Consider the following 16,583-nt stretch of genomic DNA (forward strand, 5'->3'; position numbering starts at 1 on the left):
CTCTTTGTTAGTGCCGCTTTGTGATGTTTTATTCCTTTTTCTCTATGCAATTTTCTGTTTTCTTTATCAGAAATATTCAAGATATCCAGACCTTAGACATCGCATCACATGCACAAGATGAACAAAATCAAATATATATGGTTATTACCATGTAATCAATAGTACACTATCTGAGGAAATTAAAACATGGCTGCTGGCTACAGCCATCCATGTTAGTCCAACCGACTCTCATACCAAAGGAGAATGGAATTGTTGATTGGGTGAGGAAGAAGCTAGCACATCAAACCCTGGCCTATCCTGATTGGCTCATCCATCATAATTGTCTCTTGGAGCTGTGGTGTGATGTGGTGGGTAGATGAGTGAATTTGGAAAGTGGCACGGATGATTGGCAGTGGGCAAAGAGGTGCCATTTTATTGTGTTTTTAGGAAATTATATGTGAGATTGGGTCGTGCTACTCCTCTCAGGGATCTGTCAGCTATGTTTATTAAAGAGTTCTGTCATCACGGCTCCTCCTTCTCTCTTGATGCCTCATGATTGTAAATGACAGGAGCAGTGTTATGCAGGCCCTTCCCTGAAGGAGATACATACATGCACACGCCAATTATCCACCTCACTACTTTAACACTCACATACTCCTCTGTTTGATGTGTACAGTCATTGCTCCCCAAATGCTGTTTAGCCTTATGAGCAGAAAGGATCTCATCAAAAGCTGCCAACGTTCTTCAGTTCTTCATCCACTTCCCTGTAGGTTTAAAGGTATTAGTCCATGCACTAGTTTGGGCCCAGCATTTACAGAGATCCATTAGCATAGGCGTCATTGTTGTGCTAGCAACACACTTTGAGATGCTGGGCGACCATATGGTGCTGGGAACCACAAAGTGCATTTGATCCTTTTAATAGCAACCTTTCCTCAGTAGTGGGAAGAAGAAAAGAGACTTGGATTATGGTCCTGGCTTAAACCCAACTCCAAGTTTTCTTTGCATTTTAAAGCCTGCATGCCCTTCACAGTCTTTAGCAGATGCTTGAATCATGCATATTCATTCTTACTGCTATTATATCTGCTCTGAGACTCTGTCCTGTTTTGGAGAATTTTGTAAAAATGGAAAAAACATTTATAGATAAATGGATAGCCTTTACTTAAACCATCTGTCACAATGCCTTCATAATGCTATCCTGGAACTGTATAGATGTCATTTAGGAGTCATAACAATGGATATTAGTTGTAGTTGGATATGGGAAATGAATTAGCTATGATACTGTCATGTTGGGTGTTAGGGACGGATTTAGCTCTTTATTAATAAATTGTGAAGTTGTGCGAAGTTGTTTTTCTTTTATAAATTAACTTTGTTAGGTCTTGCGCATTTAAAAAAAAAACACCTATGGAGTTATTTGAAATACTCTCTACACTTCGATTGCACAGGTCCAGGTAGGCCTACTCTTCTATTCAGAACTTCTTAGCAGAACTTCTTAGCATACACAGCATACGCACTGACAAACACTCTGCAAATCAGCTCTCAGAAACAACCCCCAATCTGTCTTCTTTATTATTTAACCCTTAACAAACCCTGTGCCATCTGCTATCTTAATGAAGGGAGCAGAAGGCTGCCAGACATAGAATCAATCTTGCTGGAAATATTGCATGCATAGACAAGGATCTGCAATGGTCCACAAACCGTTAATTAATTAAGTGCTGTTTCTGGTAGCCCTTATTTTAAGGACCAACCAATAAGTTCCATTGAGTGATCTAACAGGACTCTGGCAAATAAAAAGCACTAGCCAGACACAATCACTGGCTCACCCAGTTTGTATCCCAGCGCATGACCAGACTAATGATGAGGTTGTCTTGGGGACTGTAGAACATGATGTGAAAAATGCTATAGTGGTACTGGAATTGTTTGCTTAAAAGCATATGTCACTCTATTGGTGCTATTGGTGGAAGTAAAGGTCATTAACTTTCAGATATGCCAGTATTTAGTGAATTTGCCTGAACAGTCTTCTGGCGTTGACCGGCTCCCTCTTCATGTTATCCTGTCATTTCGTTCAATTTAATTATGGCTAAAGGAATTTGCAGAGGACATCAGTTATTTTCCAAATCAAATGTTTGACTGTTGCTTAAATATGTCTGTGCATTTCCCTGCAGAAACGTTGCCCTCACGCTGTTCTGGGCTCTAGACCTAACTGATGGAAACTGTACATTACTAGTATCTACCATCTGTTCAGCTATCAACATGATGAAGCTGTGTGAAGATATTCTCAATCTGAGATCCTTCATTAGCCCACTGAGGTTATATGCACTGTGTGAGCATAGTTCGCCCAACCAACTCGTGTACTAATGGTTCAGTTGCTTAGATACGGTACTTTATTGATACAGCATTGGTCATGGGGATGCCTTCAACTTCTGTTGTTGTTGTCAATTTAATGCCATATAAAATAAGTGAATAGGCTTAGATTATTGTCATAAAATTAGTCATTGTGTGAGGCTGACCACCTCTTATACTGCGGTTGAAACCTGTGGCTTAGATTGTTTAATTTCTTAGTTGGACTTATTTTACAGTACAGAGTATGTCACTGTTTATGACAATGCCGTTCTTGAGCTGGAAGTCAATTATATGGTTAAATACATTCTGGTCTTACACTAAACATAAAAAAATATCAGTCGTCATCAGTCGTGTGTACTCATAAACACGGTCGAGTGCTGCACACTATATTCTCACATATAGATTAAATTATTTTCAATTAAAAACCGGCGCAAGCAAACAAGCAACAAAATAAAATACCATGATGCTCCTCTTCAGTGGTTTCAAGGGTTAATGTCTCTTGTGTAATAGCCCAACCATCTAAGTGACGAGTGGCTAAAAATCAAACAAGTTTTTGTACCTGAAAATAATGAGGCATTGCTATTGTAAATGCTCTGAGTGTTTGTGGAGTGCACAGAAATGTGTGGAATGGATCTCCAGTGAGGATGTCGTGGTATTGGCTGGGCTGAGAAACAAGGGAAGTGAGGTGTGTCTTTGTGTGGTGGTGAGTCAAAGAAACTGATATTTTACCAGCCAAAGAAAATTGTATTTTATACATGCTCATGTGTTATAATTATGTGGCAGTATGCAGTGTTACATCATTCAGTTTTAATGTTTTATTCAGAGAATGCACTGGATTTCAGTCACCAGTTAAGCTCTATCAAGCCCTTTGGCCAATGAGTCAGCAATTACAACCTATTCTCTCAGCTGACACTGATCAGTACAAACATTGTTTGCGGTCAGCAGTGACTGATTTTAAATAAGACGACACACGCAGTAGTACTCATCTGTCTGACCGTGATGTGTGGGTTGACCCCTGAAATGGGTTAACACAGCACTAGAGACAAATGTCCTCAACAGTACGTAGCTGAGCTCTGAGCTTTATTGGTCCTGTCTCCTCTGCTGTGAATTAGCATGGTCCTCTGCAAGCTTCTCCTAGGGAGCCCTCTGCTGTCAATAACCACAGTGTGCTTCCTCCCTCTGCCTGGCCTCCTCCTCCTCGACCTCTTTCTCCTACTCTGTAATGTACACAAATATATTCCCCCACAAAGCCCTGCAGTGCCTGGCCATGTCCCGGAGAGAAAGGCAGGCAGGATTTAAAACCCCCAGTACAGACAAACTGACAGCTTCTCAGGGGCAGGTAAGCAATCTCACTCAGCGCTGGAGGGGAGACTCGAAGGGAGGCAGGAGAGTGGAAAGGACAGGCCGCCGTGTTAACCTGGTGCAAATACAATAATAAAGTTAGGTCAAATGAAGTGGACCTAATTGGGATTTCAACCTATATCTACATTTTATGAAGGAAATTTAGAGCATTCAACTGGTCTGTCATTGACATTCATATTTAGTAACGATATTTTGGGGCCAATATGGGATCATTGATAAAAAATATTATTCCAGACTGCCTGCATCACTGATGTTAGCATTCCAATGAATAAGTTAGGCTGTTTTTTTTATATTGGGAAAGAATGTCAAATTCTCTGTTTTCAAATACTGTATAATCACTAACCTACCCCAAAATATTAATGTGGAAGAATAATGAAGTCACGCACTAGTGTATTTCACTTTTCTGAAAGTGTGGTGGAAAGGACTGGACATGTAACCAGCTGGTTTGGTCTGCTATCTTCCAGGACCTTCACATTGTCATATTTTGTTCCTTCACCTTTCTTTTCCCTTCTTTATGTTGTATGCTTTTGTTCTGCCATCCGTAGAGCGAGGATCCAAAAACAAGGCCATAAATAAGAAATCAGTGGTCTTTTCTGTCTGGAACATTAAACAGGCTTGATGTATACTTATTTCTCACTTCACTCAAATCAATGGTCTAATCTTTTCCCTCTGTGATTGATTTCCCAGCAGCCTACAGAACGTACACTGTAGGTAATTTAATAAACACCAGAAAAGTGCTATAAAATAGGAATACTCGACTAGAATGTTAAAACACCAACCTGGGTAGTATACAGTAGTAAAATACAAGTGTCATTTGAGATTTTCTTTACAACAATCGTTCAACAATAGTCTAGTAGCTCAAATGTAAACACATTGTGTTTAGCTACAGCTTCCAATCTTCTATGCCCCACAGTCATGGTTCCAGAGGTCCAGCCCAGAGTGGGGAGTGTGTCCAGCCTCTAGTTATCCCCAGTAACGTGGACTGAAGACAGAGGTCTGTGGTGCCAGCCTGGGTCTATGGACCACCCATAGAGAGGGGGTCAGTGGCCTGGCTGTCCCCAGCCTGGGTGACCCTGGGGGCTGGCCGGGGGAAACAGTAACCCTCAGCACCCATCACAGGTGTCTATGTCACTGAGCACACTAACTGGGGTCAGCGTCTAACAGACTCCTCACAAAGAAGTGGGCCAATTGCTTTTCTCTGCTAAGGCCACTGCTGATAAGTGACCTTTTCTCATTCCCTGCATTCTGCTGGACTGGGTCGACCAATGGATGACATGCAGAATGCTGACTGACTGACTGAGTGCACCTCTGATATCAGTCTATGTAATACTCTGTGGGATTTGCGTTGCTCAGTAAAGGTTGATTAGGTAGGGTGGAGGTCAGCCGTGCGAGTATTGAATTCTGTCTAGATATGGAGCAAGATATGGAACAATGTGTTGCCTTGTTGCATCCAATGCAGAGGGCTTAGAAAGCTACCAACTGAGAGTGAAACCAAATCAATGAGTAGATTGGCAATGGCAGTCTAAAGCTGGTAAAGGATATTATTCAACTAACAGTTCTGGTTCAGTGCATTGATGAGCACACTGTTTCTTGCAGGGAGGAAAACAACAACAACAACAACCACAAATGCAACAACAACATACTTTATTATTTTATGAGTAGTATTCACCATGGGATTCACTCAAGAAGTAATTTGTAACACATTTAACTGTGTTTGGATCCAGTACTACAGGCTTTAAACTGTGTTCTGCTGTTTATCTAGATGACAGCAGAGGTCATTCTTCGACTCGTCAATGATCCAGTACTTCCATTCTATCCTCTTGATATCGCCCTGGATGTCCAGGATAAACTCAAAGGTAAGACACAATCTTGTTTATTCTATCCTTTGGCGTTTCATGATATTGCATGAATGAAGGACTTTTTCAGCTATCATTGAATTTGTACTACTATGTTATTATCTTCGACTGAATCAAACATGCATGACAAAACAACAATGAACAATGTAACTATTGTGCAATACCCACATTGGAGTGAAGTGAATGAAGCATCTATTGGTGCTCTGGTTGTTTGCTGAGCCACGTGGGTCTATGCAGTGACATAACTCATATCTGCAGTCCACCCACCCACCCACCCACCCAGCCAGCCAGCCAGCCAGCCAGCACCAGGCCACAGCAGGTCCCCCTCTCCTCCTCTCCCTCCTTCTCTCTCTCCTTCTCTCTCTCTCTCTCTCTCCCATAAGAATGATTTAGAGGCAGATCATCTGTTTAGGTGGACATATCGATCGCCTCTATCACGCCTGATGAGTCCAATGCCAAGTGACCTTGATTTTTGCATTTGTAAAAATGTAAATCCTGGCCGGGTCATCTTTCTTTTCGCCAGCCTTGGACTCGACTGCCTCTTTCGTCTCAGACCTGAGTTCTGTTATGTCACACAGGATGAGAATGAACATTTGACAAAGCCAAGAAGTGGTATTTCATCTCACCACTACTTCAACAAACAATCCAAGAGCTTGGGTTTTCCCTCCCTCCCTCCCTCCCTCCCTCCCTCCCTCCCTCCCTCCCTCCCAAAGGCTCCATGTATTTTTAAAGGAAGTTAGAATTGGATATAGCCTATACTTTAAAAGCAATTAATGATAATGCAGACTTACAGACCTCGTTGGTTTACTTTACTGTCACCTCTTATGGACTTGTAGAAGCAATTGATAAATGGGACATCCCACCCTCATCCTGACCTTGTGCATCAGAGGTGTAATTTGGTTGTAATGTTAAATATTCATGCAGACAGAGCGAGCGTAGGACAGGTGAGGTGCATAATCACCACATAATCTTGTCTCTTCTGGCTCAGTGTCCATAAAACTGTGTCCTAGTAGTTATATATCAGCTCAACCATATTCCCATTGCTCTGCATAGTCACTGTCTACTGAATTACACACAGGTGGTGCACCGTGCATGATTAGAAAGGCTGTATCATTTGGTTTCAAATATTTGATTACTTTAAGGTAGTTTCCGTTATTGTAATAATTTCACACAAAAGGTATAACACTTCCTTTTCCATATTTTTGTCATTCTGTATTTGATTGAAGGTACCATTTTACACTGAGTTAACATTTTGTGGTGCTCATACAGTGCTCATACATGTGGTGCTCATACAGCCATGGTACTGTAGAGAATCTGTTGATACAGTGGATTCTCATCATGGCCAGTAAGCATTTAAACCACAAATTAGGTTTCTATCTCGCAATTCACTCTGCATTGCAGACAGCTGCTTAGACTGTGAAACACTGATATGTATAACTTACTCATGATGCCTCATTGTGGTAAGCACTGCGGTTCCACTTCTTTATCCAAGACTAATGTCCACAAACGAGGCGGCTCTGTGATTGAGATGGAATGATTACCTGGCCATGGTCTCTCCGGTCGCAGGGTCAGGGAACTAATGCCTTTAGAAGCCCGGTCGCAAACAGGTTGAATTAAATATAGAATGCTTTTATCTTTGTGGTTAAAAATAAAGAAGGGAGATGGGAGAGAGGTAAATAAATAATTTGATGGGTTGATCCCTGGATTTTAGCCCAGCCTCATGCTGTTTTGGGATTGGAACAGTAAATGGATTTTTAGACACCACATAAAATTGCACTATTCATGAGGACGAGTAATGGATTGTCTGAGATCAAACAGGCATGGCTAATTGAAACCTTCAAAATATTTTGTTCACTTTTTATTCAAAATGAACAATTTGGTAACTTGCATTTTTTTCAGAAGTACAGTAGCTGCACTTTGAAGCCAATCAGTTCTAGAAAAGGAGAAAATGGTGTGTGTGCGTGCACGTGTGCGTGTGCATGTGTGTGTGTGTATGCGTGTGTGCGTGCCAAACATTTTTAAAGGTGGCTTCCTGAGTTGTGTTAAGTTCTCTCCATCAAATCTCAGCAGGGTCTATGCCAACAGAATCGTCCCTCCACGTCCCTCCATGTCAGAATGTGTGATAGATTACAGCAATCCTCCCACATATTTCATAACTCCTATTCCCTCAGTAGGGAGAAAGACATTTACATTTGTAGAAGGGAACAGCTTTCTTTGGGTATTTTTATCCTGTCTTTTCTCTCCTTTATTCCCTGAGTAGTTGCATGGTGTACATATTCTCCTGTGACTCTCCCACTCAATGCCATGCCCCATCCTTGCTCTCATCTAACAAACACCAAAGAGAAGTGAAATGGAGAAAAAAACAGGCTTTAATGGAGCCACATATAAGCATGCAGCACACGGCCACAGTCAAGGTTATTTTCACTTAGGCATAATGGAACGGAAAACGTTCAATGTGGCGACTAGCTTATTAGCAAACGCTATTTAGACATGTTGTGACATTGATATTTCCCATGTTTTTCTCTCTAGTGCTTGACGAGGATTCATGCATATAGTGTTGAAACAACAAATGTTAACCTGATATTTCATATGTGTTACAGAAATATTGAGGCCAACGTTTTTATAACAAATATGTTTCTTTGTAAGGGACAAACCAATTCATTTGAATGTAATAATCGGCACATCATTTTTTCAGCCATCCACAAATGTTGTTGACCTGATTTAAAAACAGAGCAAGAGAAACATGTCTGTACAGGTGACAGCTGAGGACAGTGCATTTTTGGAGGTCTATAATTTAATGCCTAAGAAGCAGCCATATCATGCTGTTCATATAGTATGAATGTAACTCATAAATGGTGAGCAGTGCAATCTAACCTGATGGTCATTATGTAACACTGTAAATATGGTCACATAATTAACCAAAATGTAATTTATTCATAATGACACATGTAAATGTGTCGCTTTGTTTTTATTTTCTAATGAGCATATCATTCTCTGAATAAGTTGTAATTAGTGACACTGTCAATTAGAGTATCCCTACATACATGGCAGGGGGGGCTTTTTAATGAATCTTTAATTACTACTGAATAATTGAATGTTCTACTGATATGTCGACTCTAAGCAGTGACGTTGCCTTAATGTCCAATTGGTTCTGGCTGTTGTAAGACTCTGACTAACAGACCCATATCTGGTTTTGTGGCAAGCACAGAGCAAGATGAATCGAAAATAGTTCTGAACCAGTTTTACTTTGTTGTAATTGAGTGGTGAGATTGGGCTAGGGATAAGGATATTGAAGGTAGTTGCAGTAGTGTAAGAGAGGTTTCTTAGATTTTAGCCAACCAAACATTGTCCACCTCCACCTTTTACCCGTAACAGCCAATCCCTGCCCTGTGTCTGTGTTGATGTACTATAGATGATCCCCTGAGGACCCCCAGACTGCTGGCAGCAGCTGCCTCCCTCAGAGAGAGCTCAGCCTTCCTCCAGTCTGAGACCATGCGTCCAGCCAATGACCCCAAGGAGAGGGACCCCTCCCATGTCCGCATGCTGAACGACGTGCTCCGGGACCTGGAGAAGAGCTTCATGGTCCCCCAGCCCCCTCCAGGTGTCTACAGGTAGGTGGATCAGATTGTACTGTATGTGCTAGGCTAGCATACCATATTACCTGAGGACATTTTGTGAAGGTAAGGGTGTGAGCTGCTTTGAAAATCTGGGCACAATATGCTAGCTAATTACAAAGCTCTCAAATGCCTTGTGGCATTCATTAAACACGATCTATTAATTGTGATTAGTCAATTAAGTCAATAATGGTGACCATGGGAACTATACATTTTACACTTTTTATGAAGTCACTTTTCAATCCACCTGGAGCCCATCTATTGAGTGTGATTAGTGTGCACCATTGTTTCTTATTGAATGAAGACCAGCGAGGAACATTACCGACTGCACATCACTGTGAATCTCTATAATTACCTTTAGCTAGCTAGTTTTCCATGAATGGGTCTGCCTCCCTGAGAGCCAGCACAGTTGTAGTGTAATGTAATGTTTGTTGTTATAATTTGAATGCACATCTAATTGCACTAAGCTGCCATTAGAACCAAAGCACAAAAATTGAATTCAACTGTTCAATAATCCTCAAGAAAAATTGCTGTTTAATTGGCTCCATAATAACGAAGTATCCTTTTCTCTGAAATCTACAGTACATGCCACAATCTACATTTGTCTATTTCTTTGTTTTGTCTGAATGTAATTAACTGAGCTAACCACTGTGGTTTTACTAGCTTTAGATCAGTCTAATCCTACAAAAGGCAGTATAATGACTCCCATCCTACTGCCTCTAGAGCTGGAGACGGGGCTGGGAGACTTGGTGATGCTGGGTTTGACGTCAGCCTTGCACAGCAGCATACCACCCTGCATACCACTGCTGGCTTGCTTCTGAAGTTAAGCAGGGTTGGTCCTGGTCAGTCCCTGGATGGGAGAGCAGATGCTTCTGGAAGTGGTGTTGGAGGGCCAGTAGGAGGCACTCTTTCCTCTGGTCTAAAAAATACCCCAATACCCCAGGGCAGTGATTGGGGACACTGCCCTGTGTCGGGTGCCGTCTTTCAGATGGGACGTTAAACGGATGTCCTGACTCTCTGAGGTCATTAAAGATCCCATGGCACTTATCGTAAGAGTAGGGGTGTTAACCCTCGTGTCCAGGCTAAATTCCCAATCTGGCCCTCAAACCATCATGGTCACCTAATAATCCCCAGTTTACAATTGGCTCATTCATCCCCCTCCTTTCCCCTGTAACTATTCCCCAGGTCAACTTACCTGGTAAAATAACAGATAAATAAAACAGGAGTACATTTATATTGGTGGAGCATATACAGTACAGTAGATAGGGGAGCTATTGTGCTGATAGGTGGGTCATGGTTTGTGTGGAGGGAAAGATTTCAGATGCATTAGAATGTTCATGGCATTACTGTAATTTGCATGAGGATGATAGGTCAGGTGAGATGCTACATGACACAGAGCTATAACAAGAGGTGACTAATCAACATACATAGATAGATATATAGTATACATATTCCCAATTCCCTGTGCTGACCATGGGAATTGCAATACTTTTTTCCTGTGAGTGTTGAACCTGTCTGACTCCCACCAATCGTGTTGTTGTTGTTTAATTACTTCGTACAGACACCGGGTATACCATACGAGAAACTGCAGTTGTCAAAGTGACATGTGATTGTAATCAGATGGTTATCAGCATATCCTGGTGTGATGTGACTTTAAATTAAATCAAGGTGTATGAAATAGATCAGGTGCTCTGGGCCCTTACAAGCCAATATCTAGTCATTACCGCACTCTGAGCACACTCCCTGTTACTGCTGGGAATTAGTCCCAACTGACTGGCCCCTCTGTTTCCCCACTGTGCTGTGTGTACACTTATTACCCAAACCGCTAATGGGAATTCATGCCCTTTGTCTGAGAGAAACGTAGCTGAGAAACATAGCTGTTCCTAATAGTTAGAGGAGAGGAAACAGGAACAGCAGCTGAGAAACGTAGCTGAGAAACGTAGCTGTTCCTAATAGTTAGAGGAGAGGAAACAGAAACAGCAGCTGAGAAACGTAGCTGAGAAACGTAGCTGTTCCTAATAGTTAGAGGAGAGGAAACAGAAACAGCAGCTGAGAAACGTAGCTGAGAAACGTAGCTGTTCCTAATAGTTAGAGGAGAGGAAACAGAAACAGCATGCCAGGAAGCTCATAGTGAAAAGGATGAGCTGAACTTCCTCACCTCAGGTTTCGTAAATAACCAATTCCTGTCAAATGCAATCAAAGATTTGATAACGGTTCAGACTGACTTATTATTAAATTATGATTACTAGGAAACGGATACTGATACATACAATACTGTACTGTCAATCTGGTATCCCCCAAAGCACTGTAAAGGCATTGGAGACAGCTGTGAATTATTTGACCAGGCTGAGACAGAGGAGATGGATGGCATTAAAAAGCACTCTGTAAGGCTTGAGAGAGTGGCTAAAACAAACGTCTTCATGCTGTCAGCAAGGAATTGATGTTCTGTGACTGACACCGGGGGAACAGACTAGTGTAGTTAAACCTAGTTTGTTCTGTTGTGCAGGAGTATGCAGGGTTACAAGGGACTTGAGATCAATATTAGATATCCTTACACTTGGAGGGATTTCACCATGCAGCCTTTCTGACAACAAGAATGCCTTACAATTCAAAACTGCTTTGTCCTACAGTATAAAAGTAAGCGCCTGGTCAAGGGCAAGAAATAGTATTGAGGGCTAACATATTATGTATGTGTATGTGGGTGCATGTATGTAAAGTGAGAACCAATTGATGTTCACATTTTTATTACTACAACATCATGTTGAAATTTCAGAAAGACACAAGTTATAAGAACTTTAGTGAACTCGCTTGTCCTTGGCACTGCAGCATGAGTGGCCTTGAGAGATGGATCAAGTTCTGCATGAGACCCTATGCAGTAGTTCACTCTTCAATCAACAGCCTATCCTAGGCCCTGGGGGGGTAGTCTAATTTATTCACATGAATGAAGCTCAACCATACCTTTTAGGGGAACACAAAATGGTTCTCTAATTATTCCTCAGTCAGCCTCAAAGGGACCTGAAAGTTAAAAAGTGTTTCTCATCCACAGAAAAGAGGAGCTTAATCACTGTATAAACTCAAGCCTGAAGGTCATGATGGCAGGCTAACCTGTTTACATATGAAGAATTGCCTTATTTATTCTGCTTAGGGTCTGTGCAGCCAGCTTCCAAAGAAATCAATGTGCGATTCAGACGCATGAAGAGGAACGATCCAAAAGCTGCTCATTTTTTACCTACAAATGACTACACCATGGCCTGTAGCATGAAATGTATCTGACTGCTGTTTAGTTTTGAGATTCTAAATTAGATTGATTCTTGCTACTGTGTCCAGATGGCGCCAAGGGGATGTGTGAAAGATGGAGAAACAGATAGATAGACAGGGAAGGTTTTGTGTTTCCAACAGTATTGTGTAACCTATATTTGACAGAAAACAGGGTGTGACAAGATCATTTTGTATGTACAATATATCTTACAGTGTCAAGCAATTATACAGTAGGTATTATTAATGAAGAGGTTTTTTTTTTACAGGAAAATCAGCAGTTAGTGAATGTGAATACTTACCCGTGGTCTGTTTGTTCCCCTGTGATCCAGGAACCTGTTATACAGTCTGAATGGGAAGGTCCCCCAGTTCTCCATACTGAAGTACCCCCTGGATCCACTAAAACACAACGCTGTAAACAAGTCTCTGTCACTGATAATAAACGCCATCAATTCAGCTGAAAAACTCATTCGCTGTGGGCTTGACCTCTTTGAAAACAGTCCAGATGACACAAATTGACCCAACGAATCCAATCAGCCAAGGTTAGAGGCACTGTATGGCTGCACTGCCTAGACCAATGGTATCTGCATACGTGCCTCAGATACCTAAGTTCACTCTGCACAATGAAGTGTGGCACTTTTTTTTTTTTTACAAAGAGATCACACTAAAGCAATATGAAGAGACCGGGACCCCTTCTTGCACTACTCTTCTTGAGCGCCTACTGTGTTCAGGTTTACGAAACGTTCAATAAGCAATGTTGATTTCTTCTAGATCCTTCTGGCTGTCAATGAAAGTGCTGGGCTATCCAAGATGTCCTAATGCCTCATTTATACATGTCTGTCTGGCTGTCTGGAACATCGCCAGACAGGCAGGCACGTATAAACTGAGAACGTGAAGAAACACTGGAACACAGGAGTGAGCTAAATCTACAAGACAGAGCGATTCACAACCACGCAGAGCTTGATAGATAAACATGCATTTTGAAGTGAGTAATGCGTCATTGACTACAGCATGTTTTTACACGAGTGGATAAACACTATAAGGCCAGCTGGATGTGTTTATGCTCATATGCCCTATTGAACAATCTCTGCCTCTGTCTAAACATTCAAACAAAACATACAGTATGACACCATTCCATGCTCTTAGTTCTGCTGAAAGCACAACAACCCTCTGTTCTGCTCTCATTGTTCCTTGTGATTTTCTACAGGCAAGGCAAATGTGTATCTATGACAGAGCAGAGGAGAATAGTAAGTGTGTGAGAAATTAGCTATATTTACAGAGGCATGATTGGTGAGGTAAACAGTGACAGTGGTGTGACATGGCCTGTTTTGACAGTTGACATGCTCAACCGTACTTCTTATACTAGTCATACGCATTACCGTCTTGACTGCAGACCCAAGCTGGCTTTAAGGATGCTTAAATTTGATTTGAAGTCCCTGAAAACTGCATTTTGTATGATTCTATTTTTCAGTGTCTCATGCACCATATGATTGAATCCAATAACCAGCACAGTAAAGTGCTCTCTACCAGATGTGTGCTTTGATTGGATGTTTTTTTTTCTTCTACTTTGATGTATTGAAAAATAATAATTCATCTTTGATAATGTCTCGCACCCAAAGTGAAATGTGATATCCGTATTTTTCTAATAACTGTGAATTACTTGGAGTCCTCCAATGATCAATGTTATTAAAAACAGGCAAGTCTCTGCAATACTTTGATATAGAAGCAATGGCAATACCAACGGACAAGAGTAGTGTGGTTGTCGACAAAACAAACCTCACTTTCCCTATTTGTACATACAGTAAGGATGAAATGTGTAGTATTACAGTAGCTGTTATTTGACTTAACTTATTTGTTATGCTTTGTTCATGGTAGACTTCATGTGTTATTTTTGCATGAGCGTTGACATTCATTGGGATGAATCTTGTCTGAGGCAGCGCTGAGCGATTTCCACTACAAGGGCTTGAGGCAAAGTCAAGATTGTCTATATTATATCGTACAAATTATTATATTTTTTTTTAAATCACTTTTTGGTCTTAATTTAGGGCTAGGGTTAGGCATAAGGTTAGCAGTGTGGTTAGGGTTATGTTTTAAATCAGATTTTATTACATTGTGGCTGTGCCAGCTAGTGACTACCCTTCAGAGCGGCCTCCAGTACATCATTCATACCAATAAATGACAACCTGCATATTGCAATTTACGTCATTTGTTTTGCTTATTTTTTGAGGGTTTAAGTGATATTTTCTTAATTGCAGGGTTATGTAATGCTGTTGTGTCCATCTCAAGGATAAATGTTGATTTTGAAGGTAGTGGAACTGTCTCCAAAAGTCTCCTATGCCAATAGGAGTAATCAATTACAATTAGTAATCCTTTGTCCATCATCATTATTGTCATCATTATAAGACATTTGCACTAGTGATTGTGTTTTTGATAACGTTTTTACAAATTTGTGATATAAAGGTCACTGGAATTCATAATAAGGATTTAATGATATTTTGTTAAAGAAATTGTACTTGACTTAACTTTTCAAAAGAAATGGAATGGCTATTTAGGAACACTTCATTCAGGGACTACAATATTAGCTAAGCTTTAAATGATGTACGTGCCTTTATTTGAAAATCATGAATGCTTTAAGAAAGGTTCTTCGGCTGATGTCAATAGTACATGTGTACATTGTTATTTTGCTTGAATAGAGGAATCTGTTTGATTTCGATACCAAAAATGAAGTGTGTGCTGTATAAAACCCTATTAGTTTAGGATTAATTCAACAACAGTAGGCCTACTACATTTTTAGTGGCATGAAAATAATAAGAAATTATAAAAAGCCAGTTGTCTCATTCCTTCAAATTGGTCAATTAATAATCTTCTTCGGACTTCTTCGGAGGACCATTACATAACTTTATTACAGGATTTGTATTAATTTATTTTATCATTAAGAAGTTGACATTGTTCATGCATAGTAGCATATAAAATGCCCTTTATAACAGGTGAACAGGTGAATGTTTTTTTGTTACATAAGCAAAGGTTTTATAAGGTAACAGCAACAAGCCTTTGGTATGAGTTATCTGGAAGCATGGTAAGTATGGAAGTAGTTCCATCATTCACTGTAGTATGTAGTATGAAATGGCAGATTGTTATGCTCTTACTGTACCTCCGAATATAGTAGCTTTTAGTTGGACCATGAGCTTCAAATAGGCTATATCAAATGTCTTCAATTGTACAGTTATTTATGTGATGCTTTGTACAATCATATAATATTGCACAAGTTAGATGTGTTGCATGATGTGTTACATGAAATACTGCATTGACTTGCATGAATATTGCATGTATTTGCACTAAGCATCTTGATTGTGAGTTTACCCAGTCTTATATTGTTGTAAATTGTGATCATGTCTTTAGTCTCTTAAGTAATAGGTATCAGGGTTTTGGCCACTTGAAATTCCTTTGGGATTTGTTTCTTTAAATGTATCTTAATATAGCTGGTCAAGCCGGAACTATCATGTATTGAATCCCCATGTCATTGGTATCATATGCAATAAACGCTACATTGGCATGATCTTGTTGTTCTTTTACAGTATTTTATATGTTAAAGAGTTTTAAAGACATTGGAAATAACTGCCAAAAATGACTGCCATCATCAACGGTGTTATAGGAAAATGGCAGTTTGAGGAAGTGCTTAGTTGTATTATTATGTAGGCTGTAAGTCTGTTTATCCAATGAAGGAATACATGAAATGGTTGACATCTACATGGAAATAGTTTAGTTTCAGTTTTAGTGTAATGCATTATTAACTGAATTCATTCATCACAGTTGTGAAATATTTTTGTTAATACTATACAATTCCTCAATTATTGGGAATGAATGGTTTGGTATTGGTAAAAGTCCAACGCGTCTCTTGATAACTCCCTTGGTATGATATTACACGTTTTTTAGTATGTTGTAAATATTCTATGTGAAATATGCTATAATTTACTCCCCATGTCTAATAAAAGGGAGGTTTAAAAGTAACCTTCATGATCCGTTATCTTTCTGCTCATGTATTTGATGAAAACGGAATTAACCGACAGTATTTATGACAATTTCCAGCATAATTCAATGAAAGATCTCCAGAGACCACCGAAATGGTCTCAAATTTCCCCCAAGCGTAGTTTCACTGTGTTAACCGAATATTAGATTA

General features: G+C 40.2%; 1 protein-coding gene across 1 annotated transcript in view; it reads left to right on the forward strand.

Moving 5' to 3' along the window:
• Positions 1-16,414, forward strand: part of LOC139410190 (inactive N-acetylated-alpha-linked acidic dipeptidase-like protein 2) — a 288,454-nt gene extending 272,040 nt beyond the window's left edge. Inside the window, exons 12-14 of the mRNA XM_071155649.1 lie at positions 5,444-5,537; positions 8,950-9,148; positions 12,739-16,414. Coding sequence (XP_071011750.1) covers positions 5,444-5,537; positions 8,950-9,148; positions 12,739-12,925 — 480 coding nt within the window. The 3' untranslated portion in view covers positions 12,926-16,414. The remainder of the gene's footprint in view (positions 1-5,443; positions 5,538-8,949; positions 9,149-12,738) is intronic.
• The last annotated feature ends 169 nt before the right edge of the window (positions 16,415-16,583 follow it).

Source organism: Oncorhynchus clarkii, chromosome 5, assembly GCF_045791955.1.
Source record: "Oncorhynchus clarkii lewisi isolate Uvic-CL-2024 chromosome 5, UVic_Ocla_1.0, whole genome shotgun sequence".
Taxonomy (NCBI): domain Eukaryota; kingdom Metazoa; phylum Chordata; class Actinopteri; order Salmoniformes; family Salmonidae; genus Oncorhynchus; species Oncorhynchus clarkii.